General features: G+C 36.4%; 1 protein-coding gene across 1 annotated transcript; it reads right to left on the bottom strand.

The window, feature by feature from the left end:
- Window positions 1–2,800: 2,800 nt before the first annotated feature.
- LOC136230518 (uncharacterized) lies at window positions 2,801–6,370 on the bottom strand. Its single transcript, XM_066019600.1, has 8 exons — window positions 6,229–6,370; window positions 5,681–6,153; window positions 5,432–5,581; window positions 5,213–5,347; window positions 5,045–5,110; window positions 4,414–4,464; window positions 4,199–4,309; window positions 2,801–3,105 (listed from the first exon to the last, which is right to left on the bottom strand). The coding sequence occupies exons 2-8, from the start codon at window positions 5,876–5,878 to the stop codon at window positions 2,917–2,919; spliced, it is 900 nt and encodes a 299-aa protein (XP_065875672.1). The 5' UTR covers window positions 5,879–6,153; window positions 6,229–6,370; the 3' UTR covers window positions 2,801–2,916.
- Window positions 6,371–24,063: the final 17,693 nt, after the last annotated feature.

Raw genomic sequence — 24,063 nt, 5'->3', positions numbered from 1 at the left:
AATTCTAAAAAATGTAAAACATAATTCTGAGAAACTTTAATTCTTTTTGACTTAAAGTGATATTCCTTACGGTTTAGTCCCAAATCAACGGAATCCGGCGATTAGGTGGGTGTTTTCCGACGAGAAAACCGAAAGTACCCAGACAATTCGTAAAAAATTCCAGAAAATGTAAAACATTATTTTGAGAAACTTTAATTCTTAGGTTGAAGCATGATTTCTTACGGTTTAGTCACAATAAAATAATTTCCTTAATTTTATCCATTTTACATGCTTCAACAATTTATTGGGTCAAAACCGTAAGAAATCTCGTTTTGAGCCAAGAATTAAAGTTTCTTAAAATAATGTTTTACATATTTTAGAATTTTTTGATAATTTTTTGGACATTTTTTGGTTTTACCTTTCAGCACTATGTGTTGCAATATTTTGTTGGAACAATATAACAATTCTGTTGGAACAATATAAGTATTATGTTGGAACAATATAACTATTCTGTTGGAACAATATAATTATTCTGTTGGAAGAATATAAGAATTAAAATTATTTTCTAAATAATATAACTAATATAAATTTGAAGATACTATATTAAATACTAAGAAACAAAAATGAAATTGAAGACATAGATAATAAAATTGATTTGGAACAATTGGTAAACTAATTTATTATGTTGGAACAATATAAGTATTATGCTGGAATAATAGAACTATTTTGTTGGAAAAATTCGTACGCTGATTTATTCTGTTGGAACAATATAAGTATTATGTTGGAACAAATGGTACACTGATTTGGAACAATTTCGTACACTGTCGGAACAATGTAAGTAGGACAAAAAAACGTGCCCAGAAAATTATCAAAAAATTCCAAAACATGTAAAACACCATTTTAAGAAACTTTAATTATTGGCTCAAAACAAGATTCCTTACGATTTTGACCCAACAAATTGTTGAAGCATGTAAAATGGATAAAATTAAGGAACAAGTTTTATTGGGACTAAACCGTAAGAAATCTCGCTTTGACCCAAGAATTAAAGTTTCTTAGAATAATGTTTTACATGTTCTAGAAGTTTTTGAGAATTTTCTGGGCAATTTTGTTTCGCCAAAAAACGCCCACCCGGATTCCGTTCACCGAAATTTTTTTTACTTGAGCTTCAGGGATCTTAAAATGACCGTCTAATTTAGACGAGTCTAATAGTATAAAAAATTTTGAAAAACGAGGTTAGAAATTTCGGGAAAATGTATTTTAAAGAAAAGAAATAAAACAATTTTTTCTATCATCTCTTTCCTTTTATTTACAAATTTGTCACCTTGCCCTTTTCAATTATTATCAAAACGTTTTGTTATGTCACAAAATAAGCTCATTGTCACACCCTAACCCATTATCACACTGGATCTCACCCCTATATATATATATATAGTTTACGCACAAACAAATGCCTTATGCCTTTAGAATATTCTCATTAATATGTTAAATTGGATTTTTATTTTAGTAAAGTTTCTAGAATTTTAGATTTTGTTTTTTTTTGAAAGAGAAATTTAGATTTATATTAAATAATTTTGATATTTAAGGTGTAATCAATATATTAAATCAAAAATTGAATTAGTATTAATATATAATTTTATATATTAATTGGTATTCTATGAATAACTCTAACGATGATAGAGCAAGGGTCTCATGGAACCGAGATTGAGTTTCGAAAGAGCAAGGGTCTCATGGAACCAAGATAGATATTATCTTTTCCAACTCAATCCCGGAAATGAGAATAATTTTTTTCTTCATCCCTTGTTCTTGAAATGATATGTATTGAAAATTCTCCAACCCTAAAATGGGGCAAGATCCAATGAGCATGGCATTACCCATTCATTGACAAGCCTATTTTATGTTAAACTATAAAAATAGGGTAAATTACATCCATAGTCATTGAACTTTACCTATTTTCACATTATGGCCACTAAACTTCATTTCTTTCCGGTATGGCCACTGAACTTTACACTTTTTAACACTGATGGCCACTCAATTTTAACAAACTTCTCAAAATGACCTTAACGACCTCAAAATGAAAATATTCAAGAATTAAAGTTGTTCAGAATGACATTTACCATGAAGCCACATTTTTTATTTTCAAAAATCACATTTTTTGGAGCTTTCTTTCTCTAAAAATTCACTTTATCTCTCCTAACCAAACAACACCCAAATGACCTCAAAACAAAAATTTTCGAGAATTAAAGTTCCTTAGAATATCATTAATACTTTTGGATTTTTTATTTTTAGCCATCAACGGTCATTTTAAGGCGTTAAGTGGCCACCGGTGTTAAAAAGTGTAAAGTTCAGTGGTCATACCGGGAAGAAATGAAGTTCAATGGCCATAATGTAAAAATGGTAAAGTTCAGTGGCCATGGGTGTAATTTACCCTATAAAAATATCAGAGTTACTAAAAATTGAACTTAAAATTAATTTGTATGGATCAAAGTTATAATGCATATATAAAAATTTAGTTTGGCGCCCTGGGAAAAAAGAAGACCATTATTCAAGAGTGAAAAAGAGGAAGCGGTGGTCTGTATCTCCATAATTTTGAAATTGCAGCTTCTTTTGGATTTTTTTCTAATTCTAGTACTTAGTTCCTATGCTTTTAATTGTTCTTAATTCTTTTGGATCATATAGATCAGCTCCTGAAGAAGCATTGTCAAATTATTTATCTTTTGCTTTGAAATAAGAAGTGGTAATCTCCTTGTCTTGTAAAATCGTGACATATATAAGGGACACCACACCACACCAGCTTAGCTTAATTTATATGTAACCAGTCAGATAAATCCCTGAATTTTTCACATATGCTCGAAAACCAACCTCATTTTCCAACATCTTAATGTAAAAATGTCCAAAAACTATAACATTTTACAACAAATCAAATCAATGTTTTCCTAATTAGTCGTCATCACTGTCATAGTTCTGGCACAAGGATAAAAGTCCACTGCTCTCTACTTGTTTATTGCCTTCTGCAATAGCCGGCTTTTTACTCTCATTTGTCACAGCTGGTTTCTTAATCACAGCAATTCTCACTATGGGGGAGCGGATATTGGGTTTTCCATCAACTTCATCAGAAACTTTTCTCCTCTGCAAAAAACAAAAGAAAATGCATAAGTTAGTAGCTAGCAGTAGGGCTTAGAGCACACTGGATTCTTGAAGCACTTGAAACCTTTACATGTTAAATGTATCATTTAGATTTTTCGAGAACATGAAAAGGTCAAAAGCATCCTAGAATATAGATAGGAAAGTCCTATATCAAAATTACATACACTCTCACTTAAATTTGTATGCTATAAAGAAACAGAACTACCGATAAACATTTTCCCCGAAGGGAGAAAATCAAGGGTGAAAACTCGAACTATTTTCTGTCACTTAAGAGAGGGCTAATTATGACATCCATTTCTTGCTGAAACTATATAAGAAAACAGAGTGGAAAATGGGAGAGTGATTGGTTTAGATTTTAGAAGGAACTCACTCGTTTCACATTTATTGACAGCAAAGACTAAATTACCACATGCTTTATTTTCTTCTACTTTTCCATAATAAGCATATCACTGCAGAGGTCATTCTTTTTCCCCAACCATTGTTCTGCCTTTCAGATAAAAAGAATTTCATGCACCCCAGTCTTCATCCATCCTCCCAAGCTAATTGTTGAAATTCCATCATAAATTCAACTCGTAGAAAATGTGCATATAAATTCAATTTGTAGAAAATGTGCATATAAATTCAATTCGTAGAAAACGTGCATATAAAAGGCGGCCCGGTGCACTACGCGGCCCCGCTAAGCGAGGATCCGGGAAGGGGTCCCACCACAAGGCTGTATTGGGGGAAAGCCTTCCCTGCCAATTCTTTTTGGCAAGAGGCCACTCCTAAGACTCAAACCCGTGACCTCTCGGTCACACGCCAACAACGTTTACCGTTGCGCCAAGACTCAAACTTGTGACCTCTTGTAGAAAATGTCCTTATATCGAAACAAAATAATATCCATCATGTCACATTGACAAAATAATTGTAGATTGTAAAAACACCATTAGCAAATTTGACAACTTCAATACAGAAATATACCAACCTTTTAATTCTAAATATCCAAAAGTAAAAAGTGTGGAAAGTGTAAACAAAAGGAAAAGTTTGCTTCATTGAGGCAATAGAAAGTAAATTATATAGCATAAGATTATCAAACCTTGGGATCATCACTCGATGTTTCACCTTTGCCATCTGAAAGCAGATTGAAATCATCATCTTCATCAACATCTTCATCAGAAATCCTCCGAACAACCTCTTTTGGCCGCCGCTGAAAAATTAGAAAGTCAATGACAAAACTGGAAACCAAGAAGAGAAAGGGAGAGGTAGTAGAAACTGGAAGAAACCTAATCATAAAGAGACAAGAATACTAACCTCAAATATGGATTTTATAAGTGCTTCATCCTCTTCTTCCAACTTCTTCTCCTGTCAATTAAAGGGTCAGAATACAATGACAATGACACATTCAATACAAAATTATTACCCCAGGACAAAAAGCATTAGCCAAACTAGCTAGTGCCAAACAGTCAGCAAGTCAAAGAAAATTACATTCAGACTTCAAAGGTCCAGAAAATTACCACATTGAAATCAGTTTAACATCATATTCTAGGACACGGCCAGTTTGATAGTACAAAGACACTTTTATTTATGATTGTTGCAAAAAATTAGCAGAAAGGCCATCCTAAAATCTACAAATATCCTAAGAAGTAAACACAAAACAAGCTTGGAAAAAATACAAGAAACGTAGGAAGTTCAAGCACTATAGTATCTGAATTAGTTTATATAATATCAACTCATAAAGCATTTACTGATATTAGTTTATATAATATCAACTCATAAAGCATTTACTGATAATAACAATCGCCTGACTACATCATATATTATAGCATCAAAGAAACAAAAATTGCGACCAATGCCACTTTTAGACTCAATTACAAACATGTTTCCAAGTATAACTGTATCAAATGAGTTGAAGAAAGTAAAAAGAGACAACGAAAGAATCTACCTTGTTTGCAGATGTGCGCTGCAAGGCCTCAAGCATCGAATCCACACTCACAGTTGCATGTCTAGACTGGAAAAACATAAACAAAGAACTGCATTAGCATGGAAACATAAGAAAGCAAGACCTATAAAACTAAAGGAAGAAGCAATTAAAAACAAAATTCCCAAATACCTTCATTGACTTCATCTCATCAAGTGCAGCAAGAATATCCATCTCTCTCTTGGAATCCAAAGTTCGGTTCTCCAAGGATTTCATTGCATCACCCATCTCCTCAGCATCCCTTTTTCGTTTCTCCTTGTCCACTTCCTGTTACAAGCAAGAAATTAGCCCCAAAAAAATTAGAAAAAGCCCTAATAAAATCCTGCAACGAACAAGAGCTTAAATTCATACTTCATCCTCAGCGCGCCAGGGTTCAAAATTCCGCGTAGCACCACTCTCAACGATATAATCAGAATTTTGAGGATCTGTCTTCATAGCAAGCTCAGCGGAGCATTTGGTGCATTTAAAGTAAAATCTAAAAATTTGAATTCCTAAATACGTCTGCACGAAATCAAATCCATAACAAAAATTATTGAAATGAGAAGTCAAATTAAGATCAATAGAAAAACAAAATCGATAATTTGAGATACAAAAACATACCTCCCCGATAACATCTTCCTTACGAGAATTAAATTTAGTTCCTTTATAGATGTAATTGCCGCAAGTATTGCATCGAATACTCATAGGAAGCATCATTCGAACCTTAATCTGTTGGTTCTTCGGCCTCCGTATACGGGGCAACTTGGACGGGTCGAAATCCGGTGGATAATACTTGTTCAAAACCTTTCTTTCTCCCATCCTTCTCTACCCTCTTTTTCTTCTTCTAGCTAGAATATATAAATTTGTGTAGAATCGGCTTCCTGCCGCCGGATTTTAATCTTCCTTTAATTCAGTTTCTGACCTGAGTGAGAAAGATCCGAACAGATTTCCGAAACGGAGAATTAGGGCAGTGGCGGAGCCAAGCAGCCGAGACTCGTTGCGAGGAAGAAGATGAGAGCAGGGGTCGGCGGTGGTGGTGAGTAAGACTGAGACGAAGATAGGGTTTTGTTTTGTGGATGGGGGCGGCGTGATATCTGTAGATGTAGAAGAGAAATAAGAAAATAGTAACTAATTTATATTTTGTTTTGTTTTGTGACATTGCTAGTTACCTTAATCAACGACGGCGGTGCGAGACGAAGGGTGGTGCGAGATTGGAATGATGCGATGAGAGACAAAACTAGGACGATGCAAGACGGAACGACAGTGGTGCAAGAAGGAACGACGGTGCGAGATCGATGTGATAAGTAATTACCAATGTTATCAGAACCGGATCGAACATCAAACCGGATTTATAATTGGGTCACGGATCATTTGGTCGGATCGGATGGTTTAGAATGGTTGGACCGGATGACGTAATAAATAAAAAAATATATTAATTATATATTAATTTAAAATTATAAATATAAACTATAGTTCATTGTAAATATAAACTTACAATAAATGTGCTTCCAAAAAAACTTACAATAAATGTAATTGATGAAACTATGATAATAAATTAAAAATACAACGTAATTAGTAAATGGTTTTTTTTGATCGAAAATGAAAGGAAGAGAAAAAAGAAAAATAAAAAAATAAAAAAAAAATAAAGAAAAAGAAGAGGAGGGATACAACTAAGATGAGAGTTCTAGGAATAACAATTGGATATAATAATCCAGTTATAAGGAGCCGCAATATTGTCCCACATCGATTATAGGATGAGAATGGGATAGGTTTACTAACTATAAATACAAGTGGATCAACCAAGAGTCAATAAGTGATCCATCAAAGGCTTGGGTACAGATAAGTTTTGAATTTTTTTTTTAATAGAAAAGAACTGGGGTTGCACCGGTTTTCGGTCTGACCGCCGGTTTCTAGTCTAATTCTGGTTCTTGCTGGTTTTTTGTACATTAAAAAAACCGATGTAACTCAGAGCGGAAGTCTAGCCGGTTCATGGTTCGACCGGTCAAATCGGCTGGTCCGGTCCGGGTTTTATAATATTGGTAATTACGGTGCGAGATTCAATGTTTGGTACGTGGGACAGGGATAGGGATAAAAAAAATACATTTTACTATTTTAACCTTATTTAAACTAGGGAAAAGTGCAAAAGTAAACCTTGTGGTTACACTGTTTCGCAGCCTTGTGGTTTGAAAATTTACAAAATGGTATCTTGAGGTTCATTCCGTTAGCAAACGCATATCAAATTGACTAACGGTGTTAAAAGTCAAAGAGAAAAGAGTTAATTTGATCCTTATATTTATTTATTTTATAAATTAGCCTCCCCTATTATCTAATTATTACAAACAAACCCCAAAATAAAAAAAAAATCAAAATAAAAAACACCATCTTCTCCATCTCTCTTTAATTTCTTTTTTTTTTCTTCTTTCTCTCTTCTCTGTGTTAATTTCTCTTTTTAGAACCAATTGAATTTCCATCTCTTTCTAACTCTAAATTTTAATTAACTTACTACTCTGAATCTATTACCAAATTAACCCAAATTTTTAGATAATGACATTCTATGATTCTAGGCTCCCTTTATGCTAGTGCATCAGCATTGGCAATTGGATTGCAATAAAAAAATTGGGAGCATGATTTTTCCGTTCAATTGTGCTTAATTAGTTTTCTCTGTAAAACTGTTCTTCTCCATTCTAGAAATAGGTACACTGTGTCTGTGACAGCTCATAAACCATCAATGGTGGTACCATTACATTTTAAATACTCTTCTTTTGATCCAAAGCCAAACACTTTTGCTATTTCATACCTCATCAAGTTTTGCGGGTTGTCTCCAAAAGAAGCTTTAATAGCTTCTAAAAACGTCGAATTTGAAAAATCACAGAAACCCTACTCAATCAACTATGATTCTCAAAACCCCAAATCTTCATAATCATCAAAAAGTTCCCAGAAATGCTATCATTCAATCCCTAGAAACTCATTTCCCCCAAATTTGAGTTCTTTTGCTCTAAGTTTGCTTCCACCCTTGACCTTGTAAGAAGCGAAATCTCCACGATCAATCATCAGCATCAGCATTGGTTCATTCTAATAAAAAAAATTGGGTTAATTTGATCATAGATAGTAAGCTAGTTAAAAATTAGATTTAGAAAGGAATGGAAATTCAATTGATATTAAAGGGAGAAATTAATAAAAAGGAGAGAAAGAAGAAAAAAAATTAAAAAGATGGAGAAGATAGTGTTTTTTATTTCGATTTTTTTATTTTAGGGTTTGTTTGTAATAATTAGATAATAAATGTGGTTAATTTATAAAATAAATAAATATAAGGACCAAATTAATTCTTTTTCCTTTGACTTTTAACACCGTTAATCAATTTGGTACGTGTTTGCTAACGGAATGAACCTCAAGATACCATTTTGTAAATTTTTAAAACACAATGCTGCGATCGAAAACAGGTGTAACCACAAGGTTTATTTTTGTACTTTTCCCTTTAAACTAAATAACATTAATTTGAGGGATATGATGGACTTTTCCATCCTATTAAAATTGCAGAATCTTATCCCGCCTCCTTATACTACCCCCTCCTGGGTATAGGATTTGAGGGATAAGAGACTTATCCCTCACATGTCTCATTCTTCTATCTCACAAACAAACATGGAATAACTTATCACGTATTTTTTTTATCCTTATCCCTCCTCCTATATCCCTTCTAACAAACACCCCCTTAGAGCTTAAACTAGTTTTAAACCCGTGCACTGCACGGCTTTCTTGTTTAGATTTTTAATAAATGTTTATTTTATTTTATATTACACTATTAATATTATTATTCTATTTGTTTTTATAAAATATATTTATTCTATTAGAACAATATTGTATATATAATATGAAACAATAATAAAATATTGTGAAGAAATATATTTACAATTCAATTAATATTACTAAAAAGGACATCTTAGATATAATTTTTTGTTTATTTTATTTTGCTCATTATTTTAATCTTATTTATTTGTAACTTTTAAAATTAGAAAAAATTATAAAACTGGGTCAAATGGGAGGCCCATTTACATATTAAACCCATTTACTAATTCTACTACATATCTAGACCGATTTTGTGCGACTTTCCAAAAATACCCTCAATATTTACGTGGAGCTCGCCCCATCCCGTCTGACTTCGCATATTCACCATATGCGAAGCCTGCGAAGTTAATGTTTTAATTTACTTAATGAATTTAGTTCGCATATGCGAAGCCTGCGAAGCTGAAGTTTGTTTTGCTTGATGAATTTAGTTCGCATATGCGAATGCTAGATATGATTTGAAGCTAATACGCGAAGTGGTATATAACAAAAATTGGCAAACAATAACGGATTCGAACATTAAAATCATAACATTATCAAAATTTACAACAAGATTGCCACAATGAACTCTACTAACTAATCATTTCAAAGTGAAACTAACTAATCTGGTACCAAGATTACGCATCCGCTTCAAAATTGGCACCGGATTAAGTTAGGTCCACTTTGAAGATTGGCACCATAGGATGGACGTGTCCCATGGTGCACCCCGAGATTGACACAACCTCTCCTAACGAATCATTTCAGGAGTGAATGTGTCAATCTTGGGGAAGTTCATCCCTATACAGGAAGGAAAATCATCTCCCCTGCAGCCCAGTACGCCGCCTTCCAGAAAGGGATGTTACGTATTCAACCATCTACAGAAAAAATTAACCGTGTTAGTTAGGAAAAAAGACGATTTTGGCTTCGCGAAATGAAAATTAGCGAAGCATGCGAATGTAAATGTGCAGGGGAAGAGGTGATTTTACAACTCGGTGAGAGGAGGAGGAGGAATCTCGTTGCGGCAATCTCGTTCCACCATGGGTAAGGGTAAAAAGGAATCCCGGAGCAAACCAAAGGTAAACAATCTTAAATTTTCATTTCTTTTTAACTTTTAAGATTCATGATAGGCACAATCTTAGGGTTGGATTTTGAATTGATGATTCTGGACACTCAAATAGATATATGAACTGTAAATTTGACCACATTTCATACCTTTCTTTTCAATACCTTTCTGAATGTTTGATACCTGTGCATTCTGTGTTTCATTTCATATCTGTGTCTGTTTCGTGTCCATGTCCTTTTTTGTTTGAAACATAAGCAAATGGAATAAAAGAGGCATATTATAAAATGTAACAATTGCAGCGTCAAGGTTTTTGAACTCACCAAGATTTATGAGTCCATTGCATGCATCCTTCATTAACACTTGGCGTTCTTGCTTCTTCTTAAACACCCTTCATCCTATCTATTTTCTCTGTTGTTTGCATTAACTTCCAAAACTTGACACCCTCACTCAATATTCTAACTGACATAGCATAAACATTGCTGAAGAATTGAGTTCAACTACTAAACCTTGCTGCGGCATTTAGGTTGCTTTTATTTGCATCATTAATTGTCTCCCTTAAGTTTTCCATTTGTTTGAAACATACAGTTTATACGTTTCCTATACAGATTCAGCTTATATCATTCAGACAAACTGAATTTTCCAACGATTTGCACACCAGTCAATTAGTAATACCACCGCTTAATAACAAGGATAGAAAATTTTCATAATTATGATCAGGTAAATTCTTACCAATAACCAGAAGTGAGGAGCTTTCCGCCGATAACCCTTGGTGGCTTACCCCATATCAGTGCTTTTGGATCCTTTTTGAAATCATGCTTTTGCATCATAACAAGTCTGTATTTGGAATTCGTATATTACATTACTATGTCTGCATTTGGAATTCTTATAAATGATATTTGACATATGTTTGTCGATACTTTGTGGCTCTTTTTGTATTTCATATTGACTTTGTGGTGTTATGATTGTGATTGGATGAACTAGAAGGAGATCAGTTGTATTGTATATGAAAAAATACGACAGGTACGACAGACTATATAATCTGTCTCCTGTCGCATTTTTAAAAATACGACAGGTACGACAAACTATATAATATGTCGTCTGTCGCATTTTTTGAATATACGACAGGTACGACAGACTATATAATCTGTCGCATGTTGCATTTTTTTAAAATACGACAGGTACGACAGCCTATAGATTCTGTTATTTGACGTATATTTTCTATTATGTTCTTTGTATTTGTCTGATTATTTGTCTTTTTTGCAGCATCATCAAAGGGTATCACAACAGAACAAAAGGAGAAAGACTGAGATAAAGTTCAAATTCCCATTTGCCCTAAATTCATCCACTCAAGTATCTAACAGGTTTAACACGTCCGTGCGTGCAGTTATCAGAAAAAATTTGACTCCTAAACAATTAGACTTATTTAGGGCATGCTGTTTCGGAGCTTATCTCAGACGAGATTTTCCTTCTCTGTCCGGGTTATTTATCCACACGTTAACTAGACAGATTACTCTAGTTGAAACATGTGATAAGGAGATATGTTTCAATGTGAGGGGATTGGAGTTGAGATACACTGCAAAGGAGTTTGGGATAATTATAGGATTGCCCTTTGGAAGAACAAAAGCAATAACGAAAGGGATGAAGAAGATGAAGACTAAGGAAGGATTTAAGAATAAGTTTTTTGGTAGGCAAACTAATGTAAAACACGAAGACATGTATGGGAAGTTCACGGGAACGGATTGGGCCAAGCAAGACGATGGTGATGCAGTTTTGATGGCAATGATATATTTCATACATGGCAACATTTTGGAATACAAGCGCACACGAAAGGTTTGTCCTTACATTATGACCCTTGCTGAGTTCCCAGAGTTGTTCCACAAGTATCCGTGGGGTGTGGTGGCTTTTAATGAGAGCTTGAAGACTTTGAAGTCGGCTCTAGATAAGAGAAGTTTTCAGGATATGGTTGAGGGGAAAAAGGAGAAAGGCCGGATTCCATATCAACTTTATGGTTTTACTCATGCAATCCAGGTATGAAATTTTTGTATACTTGTCTGCTTTATGTGTACTTGTTATAGTGTATAGAATATTTATGTATACTTGTTGCTTGATGATAGGTTTGGATTTGTGAGATATGGAAAGCTACCAATATCTTTTATACAAGACTCGAATGTGAATCTACCATTCCCCGCATGCTTCGGTGGACACAGTTAAAGACCGCGCAATTGTCTGAAATACAGACATTGTTTGAGTTAAGTGAACAAGTTGTACGAGTTGCTATATTTGGAAAGCTTTTTCACTTATTACATTTGGGAATTGTTTTGTAGGAAGTTGATCCTCCTGAACATACAACCATTGAACCAGAAGATGGAGAGAAGCAATGTGGTTGGTTTAAACAACTTATGGACCATTTGAAGGAGGAAGCAAAAGATGAGGACGAGGACAAGGCAGGGGAAGATAATGAAGATGACGACAGAGAATATGATGAAGAGGAAGAAAATGAAGAAGATGAAGAGGGAACAAAAGAAGTTAAGGTGGACGAGGAAGAAGCAGATGATGATAACCAGTTTGTAATCCGTCCAAGAATGCATAGGAGAAGGGGACTTGTGGATGAAATTATGGAAAGGGTCAATCACATGATGACCACCCATCAAGAGTGGTGCAGCGAGCAGTTTTTAAGCTTAGGGAGTCGATTATCATCGGTAGAGGCTGATGTTAAGAGCCTAAAGGGTGAACTCCAATATGCGAAGAAAGATGATACAATTAACGATGGGGATGCGAATAAAAATGATGAAGGAGAGGAGGAGAAAGATAGGGACGCGAAGAAAGGTGATGAAGAAGGAGGTGATGAGAATAAGAAAGAAGAATGTAATGAGAAGCAAGATGAAGGTGAGAAGAGAGCAGAAAGAAGGTGAGAAGAGAGCAGAAGGTGAGGAGAAAGACGATGAAGAAGCCCAGATATCTGAAATTGAAGATAATCATGGAGGAGATGAAAAGATTGTGCAGGAGGCAGCATCAATTTCGGTATGTAGTTCGATTACTTGAATTGTTTATTTTACTTTACTGTTTTTCAACTTGTCTTTTACTTGTTTTATTTGTATTTAAACAACATGTCAGTGGGTGGTTTACTTTACTCCGACGCTGTTCTTACACACATACTAACATATGGACTACCGTCAACTCAGAGTTCATTGGTTACATGTCTCAAGACTGTTGTGTGAAGGGCTACAAGGAGGAAGGCTGGTGTAGGTGCCGCGGCCTCGCCCGGGTGAACCGAGGGGTGGACACCGTTGACGACAGATGCTGTGATTGGTGCCGAAAGCAACCAATCGCGGAATCAAGCTGCTCGACAGGGCCGGAGCTCGGAGTATGGAAGAGTCGCCACCCACGAATGGGAAATGAACACCGATCCCTTGCGGGAGACCGGTGAGGGTTCGGGAAACTTAGGTACGAGCCGAGAAGGCTAGCTCCTTTCCGGAGAAATGCTACTAGGCACCCCGACATCGCCCGGTTATGAACCACCGGCCTCCTACTTAGCATGTTAGGCGCTAACGGACTAATCGCACATTTCTTTAAGTTTAAAATTCATTTGAAACCTTTTCTTTCTCGTTTTGAAAACATTTTTGAGCATATATTATTGAAAGCCATATTAGTAAAGAATCACCCATTTACATGAATTTAGAGTATATGGAAGAAAGAGGGAGATAGAAGAAAGAATTAGTTTATTTACAACGTGAATTGTGTCTTAAGCCATACATTCAATCTAAACTAATCTCACTCCCCGAAAAGAAAGTTTATTTACATGATTCGTACCTTAATTGTCGTTGGAACGATTTAGATACGTTTCAAAACCCCGTGGATTTACATGATGTTCACTCGAATCGCCATTGGAACGATTAGAGCATTTGAAAACGTGAAATAAGAAGTTTTAACTCAAAAACGTGATTAAGCATACAAGTCAATTTATTTTGTACAAAACCATTTAGATAGAACAACAATTCAAAACTCTATTATTTACAAAGAAAACGATTTTAATTACAAGGTTCGCTTAATCCGTCGTTGGAACAGATCAAGGTTTTAAAACGTGGGATTTTAGAAAGTCATTTGAAATGGCAAAGAACTAAAAACCTTTTACTTACATTAAGCACCTCTAGAAACCTTTAGTTTAACTAAGCAAATTGAAGTCTCTTTTTGTGGTTTATTTTTCCTTTTTCACTCAATTAACCTTTATTTGAATATGATTACAATAATTAACGAATTAAACCCAAATTCATCCAACCAAAATACTTTTAAAACATATATATATATATAGGAAATTCAAAAGGAGAATAAATATAAATATACATTATGGTAAAAATAATAATAATACTTATAGATCAAAGAAAATAAGATAAGAAAAATAGTAATAATATATATACAAGTGTTATTAATAAGTAAAAATGGTAATAAATATACTGCTAGATATAATATATTTGTATTCTAATTTGAAAACATGTAAAGATAATGGATAAAGCTTATAAATAAGGAAACTATATTTAACCCCAAAATAGCTTTTATACATAATAAATACTTAGGAAATAACCCCCCTAAACAATAATTAATCTAGTTTAAATGATTTCAAAGGAAACATATATATATATACAAATATCTTTACAAAACCAAATTAATGTAAATTATGCCCAAATGTACAAAATAAGTAAATACATAAATAATTATTAGTTAGATACCCCAAAAATAATTTTAACAAACATACTACATAGTTATATACATGTATATACAAGTCCAAATGTAAAAAAGTTAGGAAAAAGGTTCAAAAATAGAATTTTTAAGATTCCAGCAGCTTTACGACGGAAAATCCGTCGGTAAACCGCTTTTAGTGACAGAAAACGGAAAATTACAGAATGAATCCAATAGTTTCCAGATTAATTAAAAGGTTTTAAATCTAATCTATTCTATCATTTTGGGCCTCCGAACTACCCAAATCGGGTCATAGTCTATAACGGAGACTCCTAAAACGATGTTTTATTTTAAAACGTCATTTGAAAATATTTTTAAAATCTATATTTACAACGTTTTAGTCCCGAACTACCCTTAAATCGGGTCACGGTTCATATTAGGACTTAAAACGAGGTTTTTTATTTCAAAACAAAACCAAACGTTTATTTAATACGAGAGGGAAATTAAATAAATTCGGAAAATAAATAAACGTGATAAATAAATAACTAACTAAATAAATAAATAAAGAAACGAAATCATAAATAAAATAAATAGACGAAATAAATAAAATGAGTCTAGTCCTTGGGATAATATCTCAAGATCGGTATTGACGGCTTGATGTCGGTTGATTCCACGAGTTATGATTTTTTGGTGTTTTGGTAAAATATTCAACTTTTAGGAATTTTCAATTTTTTAGGAAAAAAAATGTTTTCCCCAAAAAAATCACTTTCACTCTCTAAAAAATGTTTTAGAGTGATAAGCTCTAGAAAATCCCCTGCCCCTTGAATGCATGGGGATTCGTGCCTTTTATAGGCACGGATCCCAAAGTTGGGCGTGTGCCCAACCTTAAGTTGGGCGACGCCCAACCTCGAGTTGGGGCGACGCCCAACAGGCGCTGGGCGGACGCCCAGCGCAAGTTGGGCGCGCGCCCAGCTGCCGTTGGGCGTGCGCCCAACTGCCATCGGGCGTGCGCCTGACGCGGCTGGGCGCTCGCCCAACGATCCCTAGGCGTGCGTCCAACGCCTTCGGCATGCGTTGGACGATGCCCCATGTTCGTTGGGCGCCCGCGAGCCGCCTATTTGTCGGCACGCAATTCCTCGGGATCCTTTCGTGTTTTTTTATTATTTTTTATTATTGGAATCAACCGCTTTAACCGTCTGTTATGGGTTTTCATAACAGGTTCTCCGACTCGGTGTCTACAGTTGCCCCTACTTTCCTATTTTGACAGTGACGTGTGTGCTTTTTCAAAAAAAACTTTTTCGCGAATGCGACACATGCAATGAAAAACATATTAAAGTAAAAGACACATATAGAGTGGGAGGGGAAATACCTGATCTCTATGTCGCAAGTTCCTTCCTTGTCTTCAGTCTCTTCATCGACCGTCTTCCCCTAGCTTTTTCTAGCGACCCTAATTTCTAAACCGACCGCAGGTAAGTGGCTCTTTCTAGCGACCCTAGTCTCTACATCGACCGCAGGTAAATGGCTCTTTCTAGCGACCCTAGTCTCTAAATCGACCGCAGGTAATATGGCTCTTTCTAGCTACCCTAGTCTCTAAATCGACCGCAGGTAATATGGCTCTTTCTAGCGACCCTAGTCTCTACATCGACCGCAGGTAAATTGCTCTTTCTAGCGACCCTAGTCTCTACATCGACCGCAGGTAATATGGCTCTTTCTAGCGACCCTAATCTCTACATCGACCGCAGGTAATATGGCTCTTTCTAGCGACCCTAGTCTCTACATCGACCGCAGGTAATATGGCTCTTTCTAGCGACCCTAGTCTCTAAATCGACCACAGGTAATATTGCTCTTTCTAGCGACCCTAGTCTCTAAATCGACCTCAGGTAATATTGCTCTTTCTAGCCACCCTACAGTGCGTGCCCTCGGGTGATTTTGGATTTCAACCTACCGTCGTCTGCGTTCCCACTAGAGTTACTGTCTCGCATGCTGAAGTCGTTGATAGGAATGGCCTTATCCCTTCGCCTAGAATCTTTTCGGGCTAAAAATTATTTTCCTGATGACCGTTGTCTGTATCTTGACTGGCGCCACTGTTCTGTAAATTTTGACTGTCGTCTGGAGTCATCTCCTTGGACAATGGTCACTGTTTGGTAAAAATGCAGGCTGAAACGGACTGCGAATCGGAGGTTTGTGCACTTGGTAATTAATTATTTATTTTTTATCTTTACGTCACATTGTACCTTTTTCTCTTATTACCATAATGCCATTTGTTACCCATATAAAAGGGTGGTGGGGTTCATTTCCAACCCCACACCTTCTCTCTCTTCTTCTCCATTTTTTACTAACATTTGAGCATTTTCGCGATGGTGTCGAGCAGATACGATGGCACGAAAGGCATGGAGGTGGTCTTCGAGGACTTGGCTAGCGTCGTTCCTTGAATGCATGGTGCCCAACCTTAAGTTGGGCGACGCCCAACCTCGAGTTGGGGCGACGCCCAACAGGCGCTGGGCGGACGCCCAGCGCAAGTTGGGCGCGCGCCCAGCTGCCGTTGGGCGTGCGCCCAACTGCCATCGGGCGTGCGCCTGACGCGGCTGGGCACTCGCCCAACGATCCCTAGGCGTGCGTCCAACGCCTTCGGCATGCGTTGGACGATGCCCCATGTTCGTTGGGCGCCCGCGAGCCGCCTATTTACCGACACGCAATTCCTCGGGATCCTTTCGTGTTTTTTTATTATTTTTTATTATTGGAATCAACCGCTTTAACCGTCTGTTATTGGTTTTCATCACAGGTTCTCCGACTCGGTGTCTACAGTTGCCCCTACTTTCCTATTTTGACAGTGACGTGTGTGCTTTTTAAAAAAAAACTTTTTCGCGAATGCGACACATGCAATGGAAAACATATTAAAGTAAAAGACACATATAGAGTGGGAGGGGAAATACCTGATCTCTATGTCGCAAGTTCCTTCCTTGTCTTCAGTCTCTTCATCGACCGTCTTCCCCTAGCTTTTTCTAGCGACCCTAATTTCTAAACCGACCGCAGGTAAGTGGCTCTTTCTAGCGACCCTAGTCTCTACATCGACCGCAGGTAAATGGCTCTTTCTAGCGACCCTAGTCTCTAAATCGACCGCATGTAATATGGCTCTTTCTAGCTACCCTAGTCTCTAAATCGACCGCAGGTAATATGGCTCTTTCTAGCGACCCTAGTCTCTACATCGACCGCAGGTAAATTGCTCTTTCTAGCGACCCTAGTCTCTACATCGACCGCAGGTAATATGGCTCTTTCTAGCGACCCTAATCTCTACATCGACCGCAGGTAATATGGCTCTTTCTAGCGACCCTAGTCTCTACATCGACTGCAGGTAATATGGCTCTTTCTAGCGACCCTAGTCTCTAAATCGACCGCAGGTAATATTGCTCTTTCTAGCGACCCTAGTCTCTAAATCGACCTCAGGTAATATTGCTCTTTCTAGCCACCCTACAGTGCATGCCCTCGGGTGATTTTGGATTTCGACCTACCGTCGTCTGCGTTCCCACTAGAGTTACTGTCTCGCATGCTGAAGTCGTTGATAGGAATGGCCTTATCCCTTCGCCTAGAATCTTTTCGGGCTAAAAATTATTTTCCTGATGACCGTTGTCTGTATCTTGACTGGCGCCACTGTTCTGTAAATTTTGACTGTCGTCTGGAGTCATCTCCTTGGACAATGGTCACTGTTTGGTAAAAATGCAGGCTGAAACGGACTGCGAATCGGAGGTTTGTGCACTTGGTAATTAATTATTTATTTTTTACCTTTACGTCACATTGTACCTTTTTCTCTTATTACCATAATGCCATTTGTTACCCATATAAAAGGGTGGTGGGGTTCATTTCCAACCCCACACCTTCTCTCTCTTCTTCTCCATTTTTTACTAACATTTGAGCATTTTCGCGATGGTGTCGAGCAGATACGATGGCACGAAAGGCATGGAGGTGGTCTTCGAGGACTTGGCTAGCGTCGTTCCTTTCCAGAACCCTGCTGTAGACACCGAGTCGGAGGACCTGTGACGAAAACCCATAACAAGACGGTTGAAGCGGTCGGTTCCGATAATTTAAAGCAAAAATAATAATAAGAATCACGAAAGGGTCTGTAGGGGTTGCGGTCGTCGAGTGGACGGCTCGCGGGTGCTCAGTGGCGCTGGGCGAGCGCCTAGGGGCAGCCGGCGCGCGCCCGACGGCAGTTGGACGCGCGCCCGGCAGCGCGGGGCGTACGCCCAGCGGCAGCGGAGCGCGCACGCCCAACCTACGTTGGGCGTGCGCCCAACATCCGTCGGGTGAACGCCCGACATCGTTGGGCGAACGCCCAACCAACGTTGGGCGCACGCCCAACGTTGGTTGGGCGCGCGCCCAACCAAGTTGGGCGTAGCCCGACGCCCTTCGGGCTACGGTCAAAATTTTTTGGGATCCGTGCCTATAAAAGGCACGGATCCCCATGCATTTAAGGAGGGTGGATTTTTGGGAGCTTCTTACTCTAAAACATTTTTTAGAGAGAGAAAGTCATTTTTTTGGGAAAAAACATTTTTTTTCCTAAAAAATCCAAATTTTCCAAAGTTAAATATTTTACCAAAAACACAAAAAAACACCGAAAAATCACGATACGTGGAATCAACCGACTTCAACTGTCAATACCGATCTTGAGGTATTATTTGAGGACTAGACTCGTTTTATTTTATTTAATTTAATTTATTTAATTATTTATTTTTATGTTATAATTTTATTTACTTAGTCAGTTATTTATTTATCACGTTTTATTTAATCTTCCGTATTTATTTAATTTTTGTCTCGTATTAAATAAACGTTTGTTTTGTTTTGAAATAAAAAAAACCTCGTTTTAACATCCCAATATGAACCGTGATCCGATTCAAAGGTAGTTCGGGATTAAGAAACGTTGTAGTTATAAGTTTTTGAAAATATTTTTATTAACGTTTTAAAAATAAAACATCGCTTTAGGAGTCTCCGTTATAGACTATGATCCAATTTTGGTAGTTCGGGGACCCAAAATGATAGAATAGATCTAATCTAAAGCTTTTTAATAAATCTGGAAACTGTTGGAGTAGTTCTGTAATTTTCCATTTTCTGTCACTAAAAGCAGTTTACCGACGGATTTTCCGTCGGTAAAGCTGCTGGAATGTAAAAAATGCTGTTTTGGTCCTTCTTTCTCAACTTTTAGACTTTTGGTCCTTGATATATATATGTATAATTATGTAATATATGTATTCAAATTATTTTTAATTTTTCGGTATATATTTATTTAACATGTTTAGATATTATTTTTCATCAACTTGATTTGATAAGATTATATGTATATTTATAGATTTTCCATTTAATTCATTTAAACTATACATATTTGTTATTTTGGGGTTATTGGGGGTTATTTTCTATACATACTTATCATAAACCATTTTGGAGGTTAAATACTATTTTCTTATTTATGAATCTTATTCATTTTTTTACATGTTTGCTTAATTAAAATAAAAGTATATTATATCTAGCATTATTTTCATTATTATTTTTACCTATTGATAATCATAATATATATATATATATATCTTCTCTTTACCTCCTTTTTAATCTATAGGTATAATCACCATTTCTACTAAAAATATATGCATATGTACCTATTTCTTCTTTTCCTTTTAAATTTCTTATATATATATATATATATATGTTTTGAAAGTGTTTTGGTTGGGTGAATTTGAGTTTAATTCATTAACTGTTGTAATTATGTTCAAATAAAGGTTAATTGAGTGAAAATGGAAAAATAAAAGACAAAAAGAGGTTTCAAGTTGATTGTTTAAATTAAAAGCTTTTCTAGATATTCCTAAAGTGCAAATAACGTTTTTTTTTTGTGATTTTTAAACCGTTTCCAAAACATCACGTGTTGAAACCTTAATCCGTTCCAACGACGGATTAAGCGAACATTATAAATTGTTTCGTTATAAATAATGAAGTTTTGAATTGTTTTCCTAACTAAATGGTTTTGTACAAAATAAATTGACTTGTATGCTTAATCACGTTTTTAGATTAAAACTGTTTGCTCAACGTTTTCAAACGCTCGAGTCGTTCCAACGGCGATTCGAGTGAACATCATTAACAGGGCTTTGAAACGTACCTAAATCGTTCCAACGGCGATTAAGGTACGAACCGTGTAAATAAACTCGTTTTTGGGAGTGAGATTAGCGTAGATGTAATATACGGCATAAAGCCTAAATCACACTGTGAATAAATCAATTCTTCCTTCTCCCCCTCTCTCTCCTATGTATTTTAAATGTATGCAAAATGGGTGATTCTTTACTAAAGTGGCTTTTAATGACATGCTCAAAACGGTTTTCAAAGCGAGAAAGAAAAGGTTTCAAATGAATTTTAAACTTAAAGAAATGTGCGATTAGTCCGTTATCGCCTAACATGCTGAAGGAAATTAAGGCTAAGGTATAGCATCGGAAATATAAAAATTTTAGCCTATTTCCTTTTTAACCATAGGATCCGTTAATCGTTATTTCATATAAAGAGGAATAAGAAGGAATACCTTTCGATGAACAATCTACCGTTGTTAAAGAAGCGCCCACAATTCTTCTCCGAGATTCCAACCACAAAGTATAACACGGTGAGGTTAAGATGAAATCAACCCTTATGAGATGCAACCAAAATAGATTGCCTCTAATTAACCAACACAAGATCAAAGAGAAAAGGAGATGAATGAGATTAATCAATTGACGGAAGCCGTATGAATTCTTATCCACGAACTAGGGGATGCGAATTCACTCTCTCTCTTTTAATGTAGGTTTCGAAAATCACATAAAGGGGAGTTAGGAGGCTTAGTCGAAATTCTCATAAGGAGGGGGTATATATAGTCGCTTGTATCTAAACCCTAGTTAGATAGGAATAGGTTACTTAATAGGAATTCCATTCGGAATAGGATTCCTAATTATTATCTTATAATATATCAAATACATTTAGGATAATAATAAATAACCTAATTGGATAATAATAGGAGTATATTAATCTAATTAAAACTCCTAACTTAATTATCTCTTAATTAATTTAATTCACAAACCTAATCAAATTAGGATTAATGGAATTAAAATAATTCCCTATTTCTATATATAAATTTCGGCCCCCTCCATTTAAACGGGCCTTACTGGGCTCAATTGGGCTTCCATCTATTAATCACATCCATCTCTCTTTTGGTTCCAAGTCTTATGTGTGATCCATTAGGTTCTTACTACTTCTGGCCGTATGCAACTATTAAATTAATTTCTTCAAGAATTATATTTAATCCTTGCATAACGGAATGATGTACTGAGTATGTTATTGGCAAGTCTGTAATCATTCCCCCAGAGTCCGTTAAGAAGACAGGTTGATTCTGTCGTTAACCCTTCCGTATTAGTTACAGTATAATTCGATCCTTTATCAACTATATCCTTGAACTGAATCTTATGACTATGGGTGATGTCAAGTCACATATAGCGAGACGTTCGTTTTACTTATACAGGCCGAGTCAACTCAAATAGATAGGTTAAGTGAAATCTGTATTTCTACTCTTAAGCTATCACCTTGCAAGGATTTAGAGTCGAGTCTTCCACAAGCGATCCTTGGATATATCTCCCATTAATCGGGAGTGATAAATGCTCAATCCAATGTATAACTACCCTGACATTACCTCCTGTGACACCCAACCTTTGCAGTTCACACCCCAGAGTCATCTCTGTTAAGGATCGTGGGACCACAGGATCAAAGTCTCACATTCAGTAATCCAGGATGACCAATTAACATTCCTTTGAGTCTGAGGATTACTTATACCTATTAATACCAACGAGATGAACATGTGACAAGGATGAATCTACCCATCCTGTTATCTCAAATCGGATCCCCAATCCTAATGAACGACGTTTCATCGGATCTATGTAACTGTCCAGATATCTATATATATGAAGCTTGTGAGATCAACTTTCTGTCGGACAGAAGACATTGTTACATACAAGTCTCAACAGTGATATATCAATCCTAAACATATCACTTGACTTGGGGTGGTTTTAAGTAGAGGTGGCAATTTCTGACACGATTACAGAGCCAACCCGACTGACATGACACGATTGACACGGAAATCATTTTTTTAGCATTTATAATATATAAAACCATATGGAACATAAATATGAGATAACACGATTTTGACACGAAACACGACAATTGCCAGGTCTAGTTTTAAGTTTATTAGTTTATTATAAAGTTTTGTCTCACTTCATGCTTGTATGAACACTTTATAATCACTTTAAACAAACTTACGGATTTCCTTTTATTAGACTTTATTTAGTGCTTAAAAGGGATTGCCTTTATATAGTTATAAAACATATATCTCATTAAAACAAATGACATAAAGAACAATTCATTTACATTAAGTTTGTATCCTGCAACAATTGTCTATAGGACACTAAACCCCAACATACTCCCACTTGGACTAAAGCCAATTGTTTCTAAAACTTATCCCAGTAGAAGTTAAATGACGATCATGTACTTTCTGGGTTAAAGACTTTGTCAACGGATCTGCAACGTTGTCCTTTGTAGGTACTCTTTCTATTCTCACATCTCCTCTAGCCACAATCTCTCTAATGATGTGGTATCGCTTTAGGTAGTGCTTGGATGCATTATGAGACCGTGGTTCCTTTGCTTGCACAATGGCTCCATTGTTATCACAGTACAGAGTAATGGGATTGACAATGTCAGGCACCACACCTAGTTCTGTAATGAACTTTCTAATCCAAACTGCTTCCTTTGCTGCTTCCGCAACAGCGATGTACTCTGACTCGATCGTAGAGAAAGCTACGCTTCCCTGCTTGGAACTTTTCCAACTGACCGCGCCCCCATTCAAGATAAACAGGTATCCTGATTGGGATTTAAAATCATTCTCATCTGTGAGATGACTAGCGTCTGAAAATCCTTCAATTTTCAGATCTCCTTCTCCGTACACTAGGAACATATCTTTAGTCCTTCTCAAGTACTTAAGAATGTTCTTGACGGCAATCCAATGCTCGTCTCTCGGATTCCCTTGGTAACGACTCGTTACAGATAACGCGAACGCTACGTCAGGTCTAGTGCATAGCATAGCATACATAATCGAACCGATCGCGCTGGCGTACGGGACAACAGCCATGCGTCGTTTTTCATCATCAGTTTTAGGACATTGATGATTGTTTAACTTTACTCCATGTACCATGGGTAAGTTACCTCGTTTCGATTCAAGCATGCTAAACCGATTTAGCACCTTTTCAATGTATGTAGCCTGTGAAAGACCAAGCAGTCTACGCGATCTATCCCTGTAGATCTTTATACCAAGTATATAGGCTGCTTCACCAAGGTCTTTCATTGAGAAGTTACCGGATAACCATACTTTCACCGATTGTAATAGAGCAATGTCATTTCCCAT

Source organism: Euphorbia lathyris, chromosome 5 (genome assembly GCF_963576675.1).
Source record: "Euphorbia lathyris chromosome 5, ddEupLath1.1, whole genome shotgun sequence".
NCBI classification, from domain to species: Eukaryota; Viridiplantae; Streptophyta; class Magnoliopsida; order Malpighiales; family Euphorbiaceae; genus Euphorbia; species Euphorbia lathyris.
This window is presented reverse-complemented; position numbering and strand designations above follow the sequence as displayed.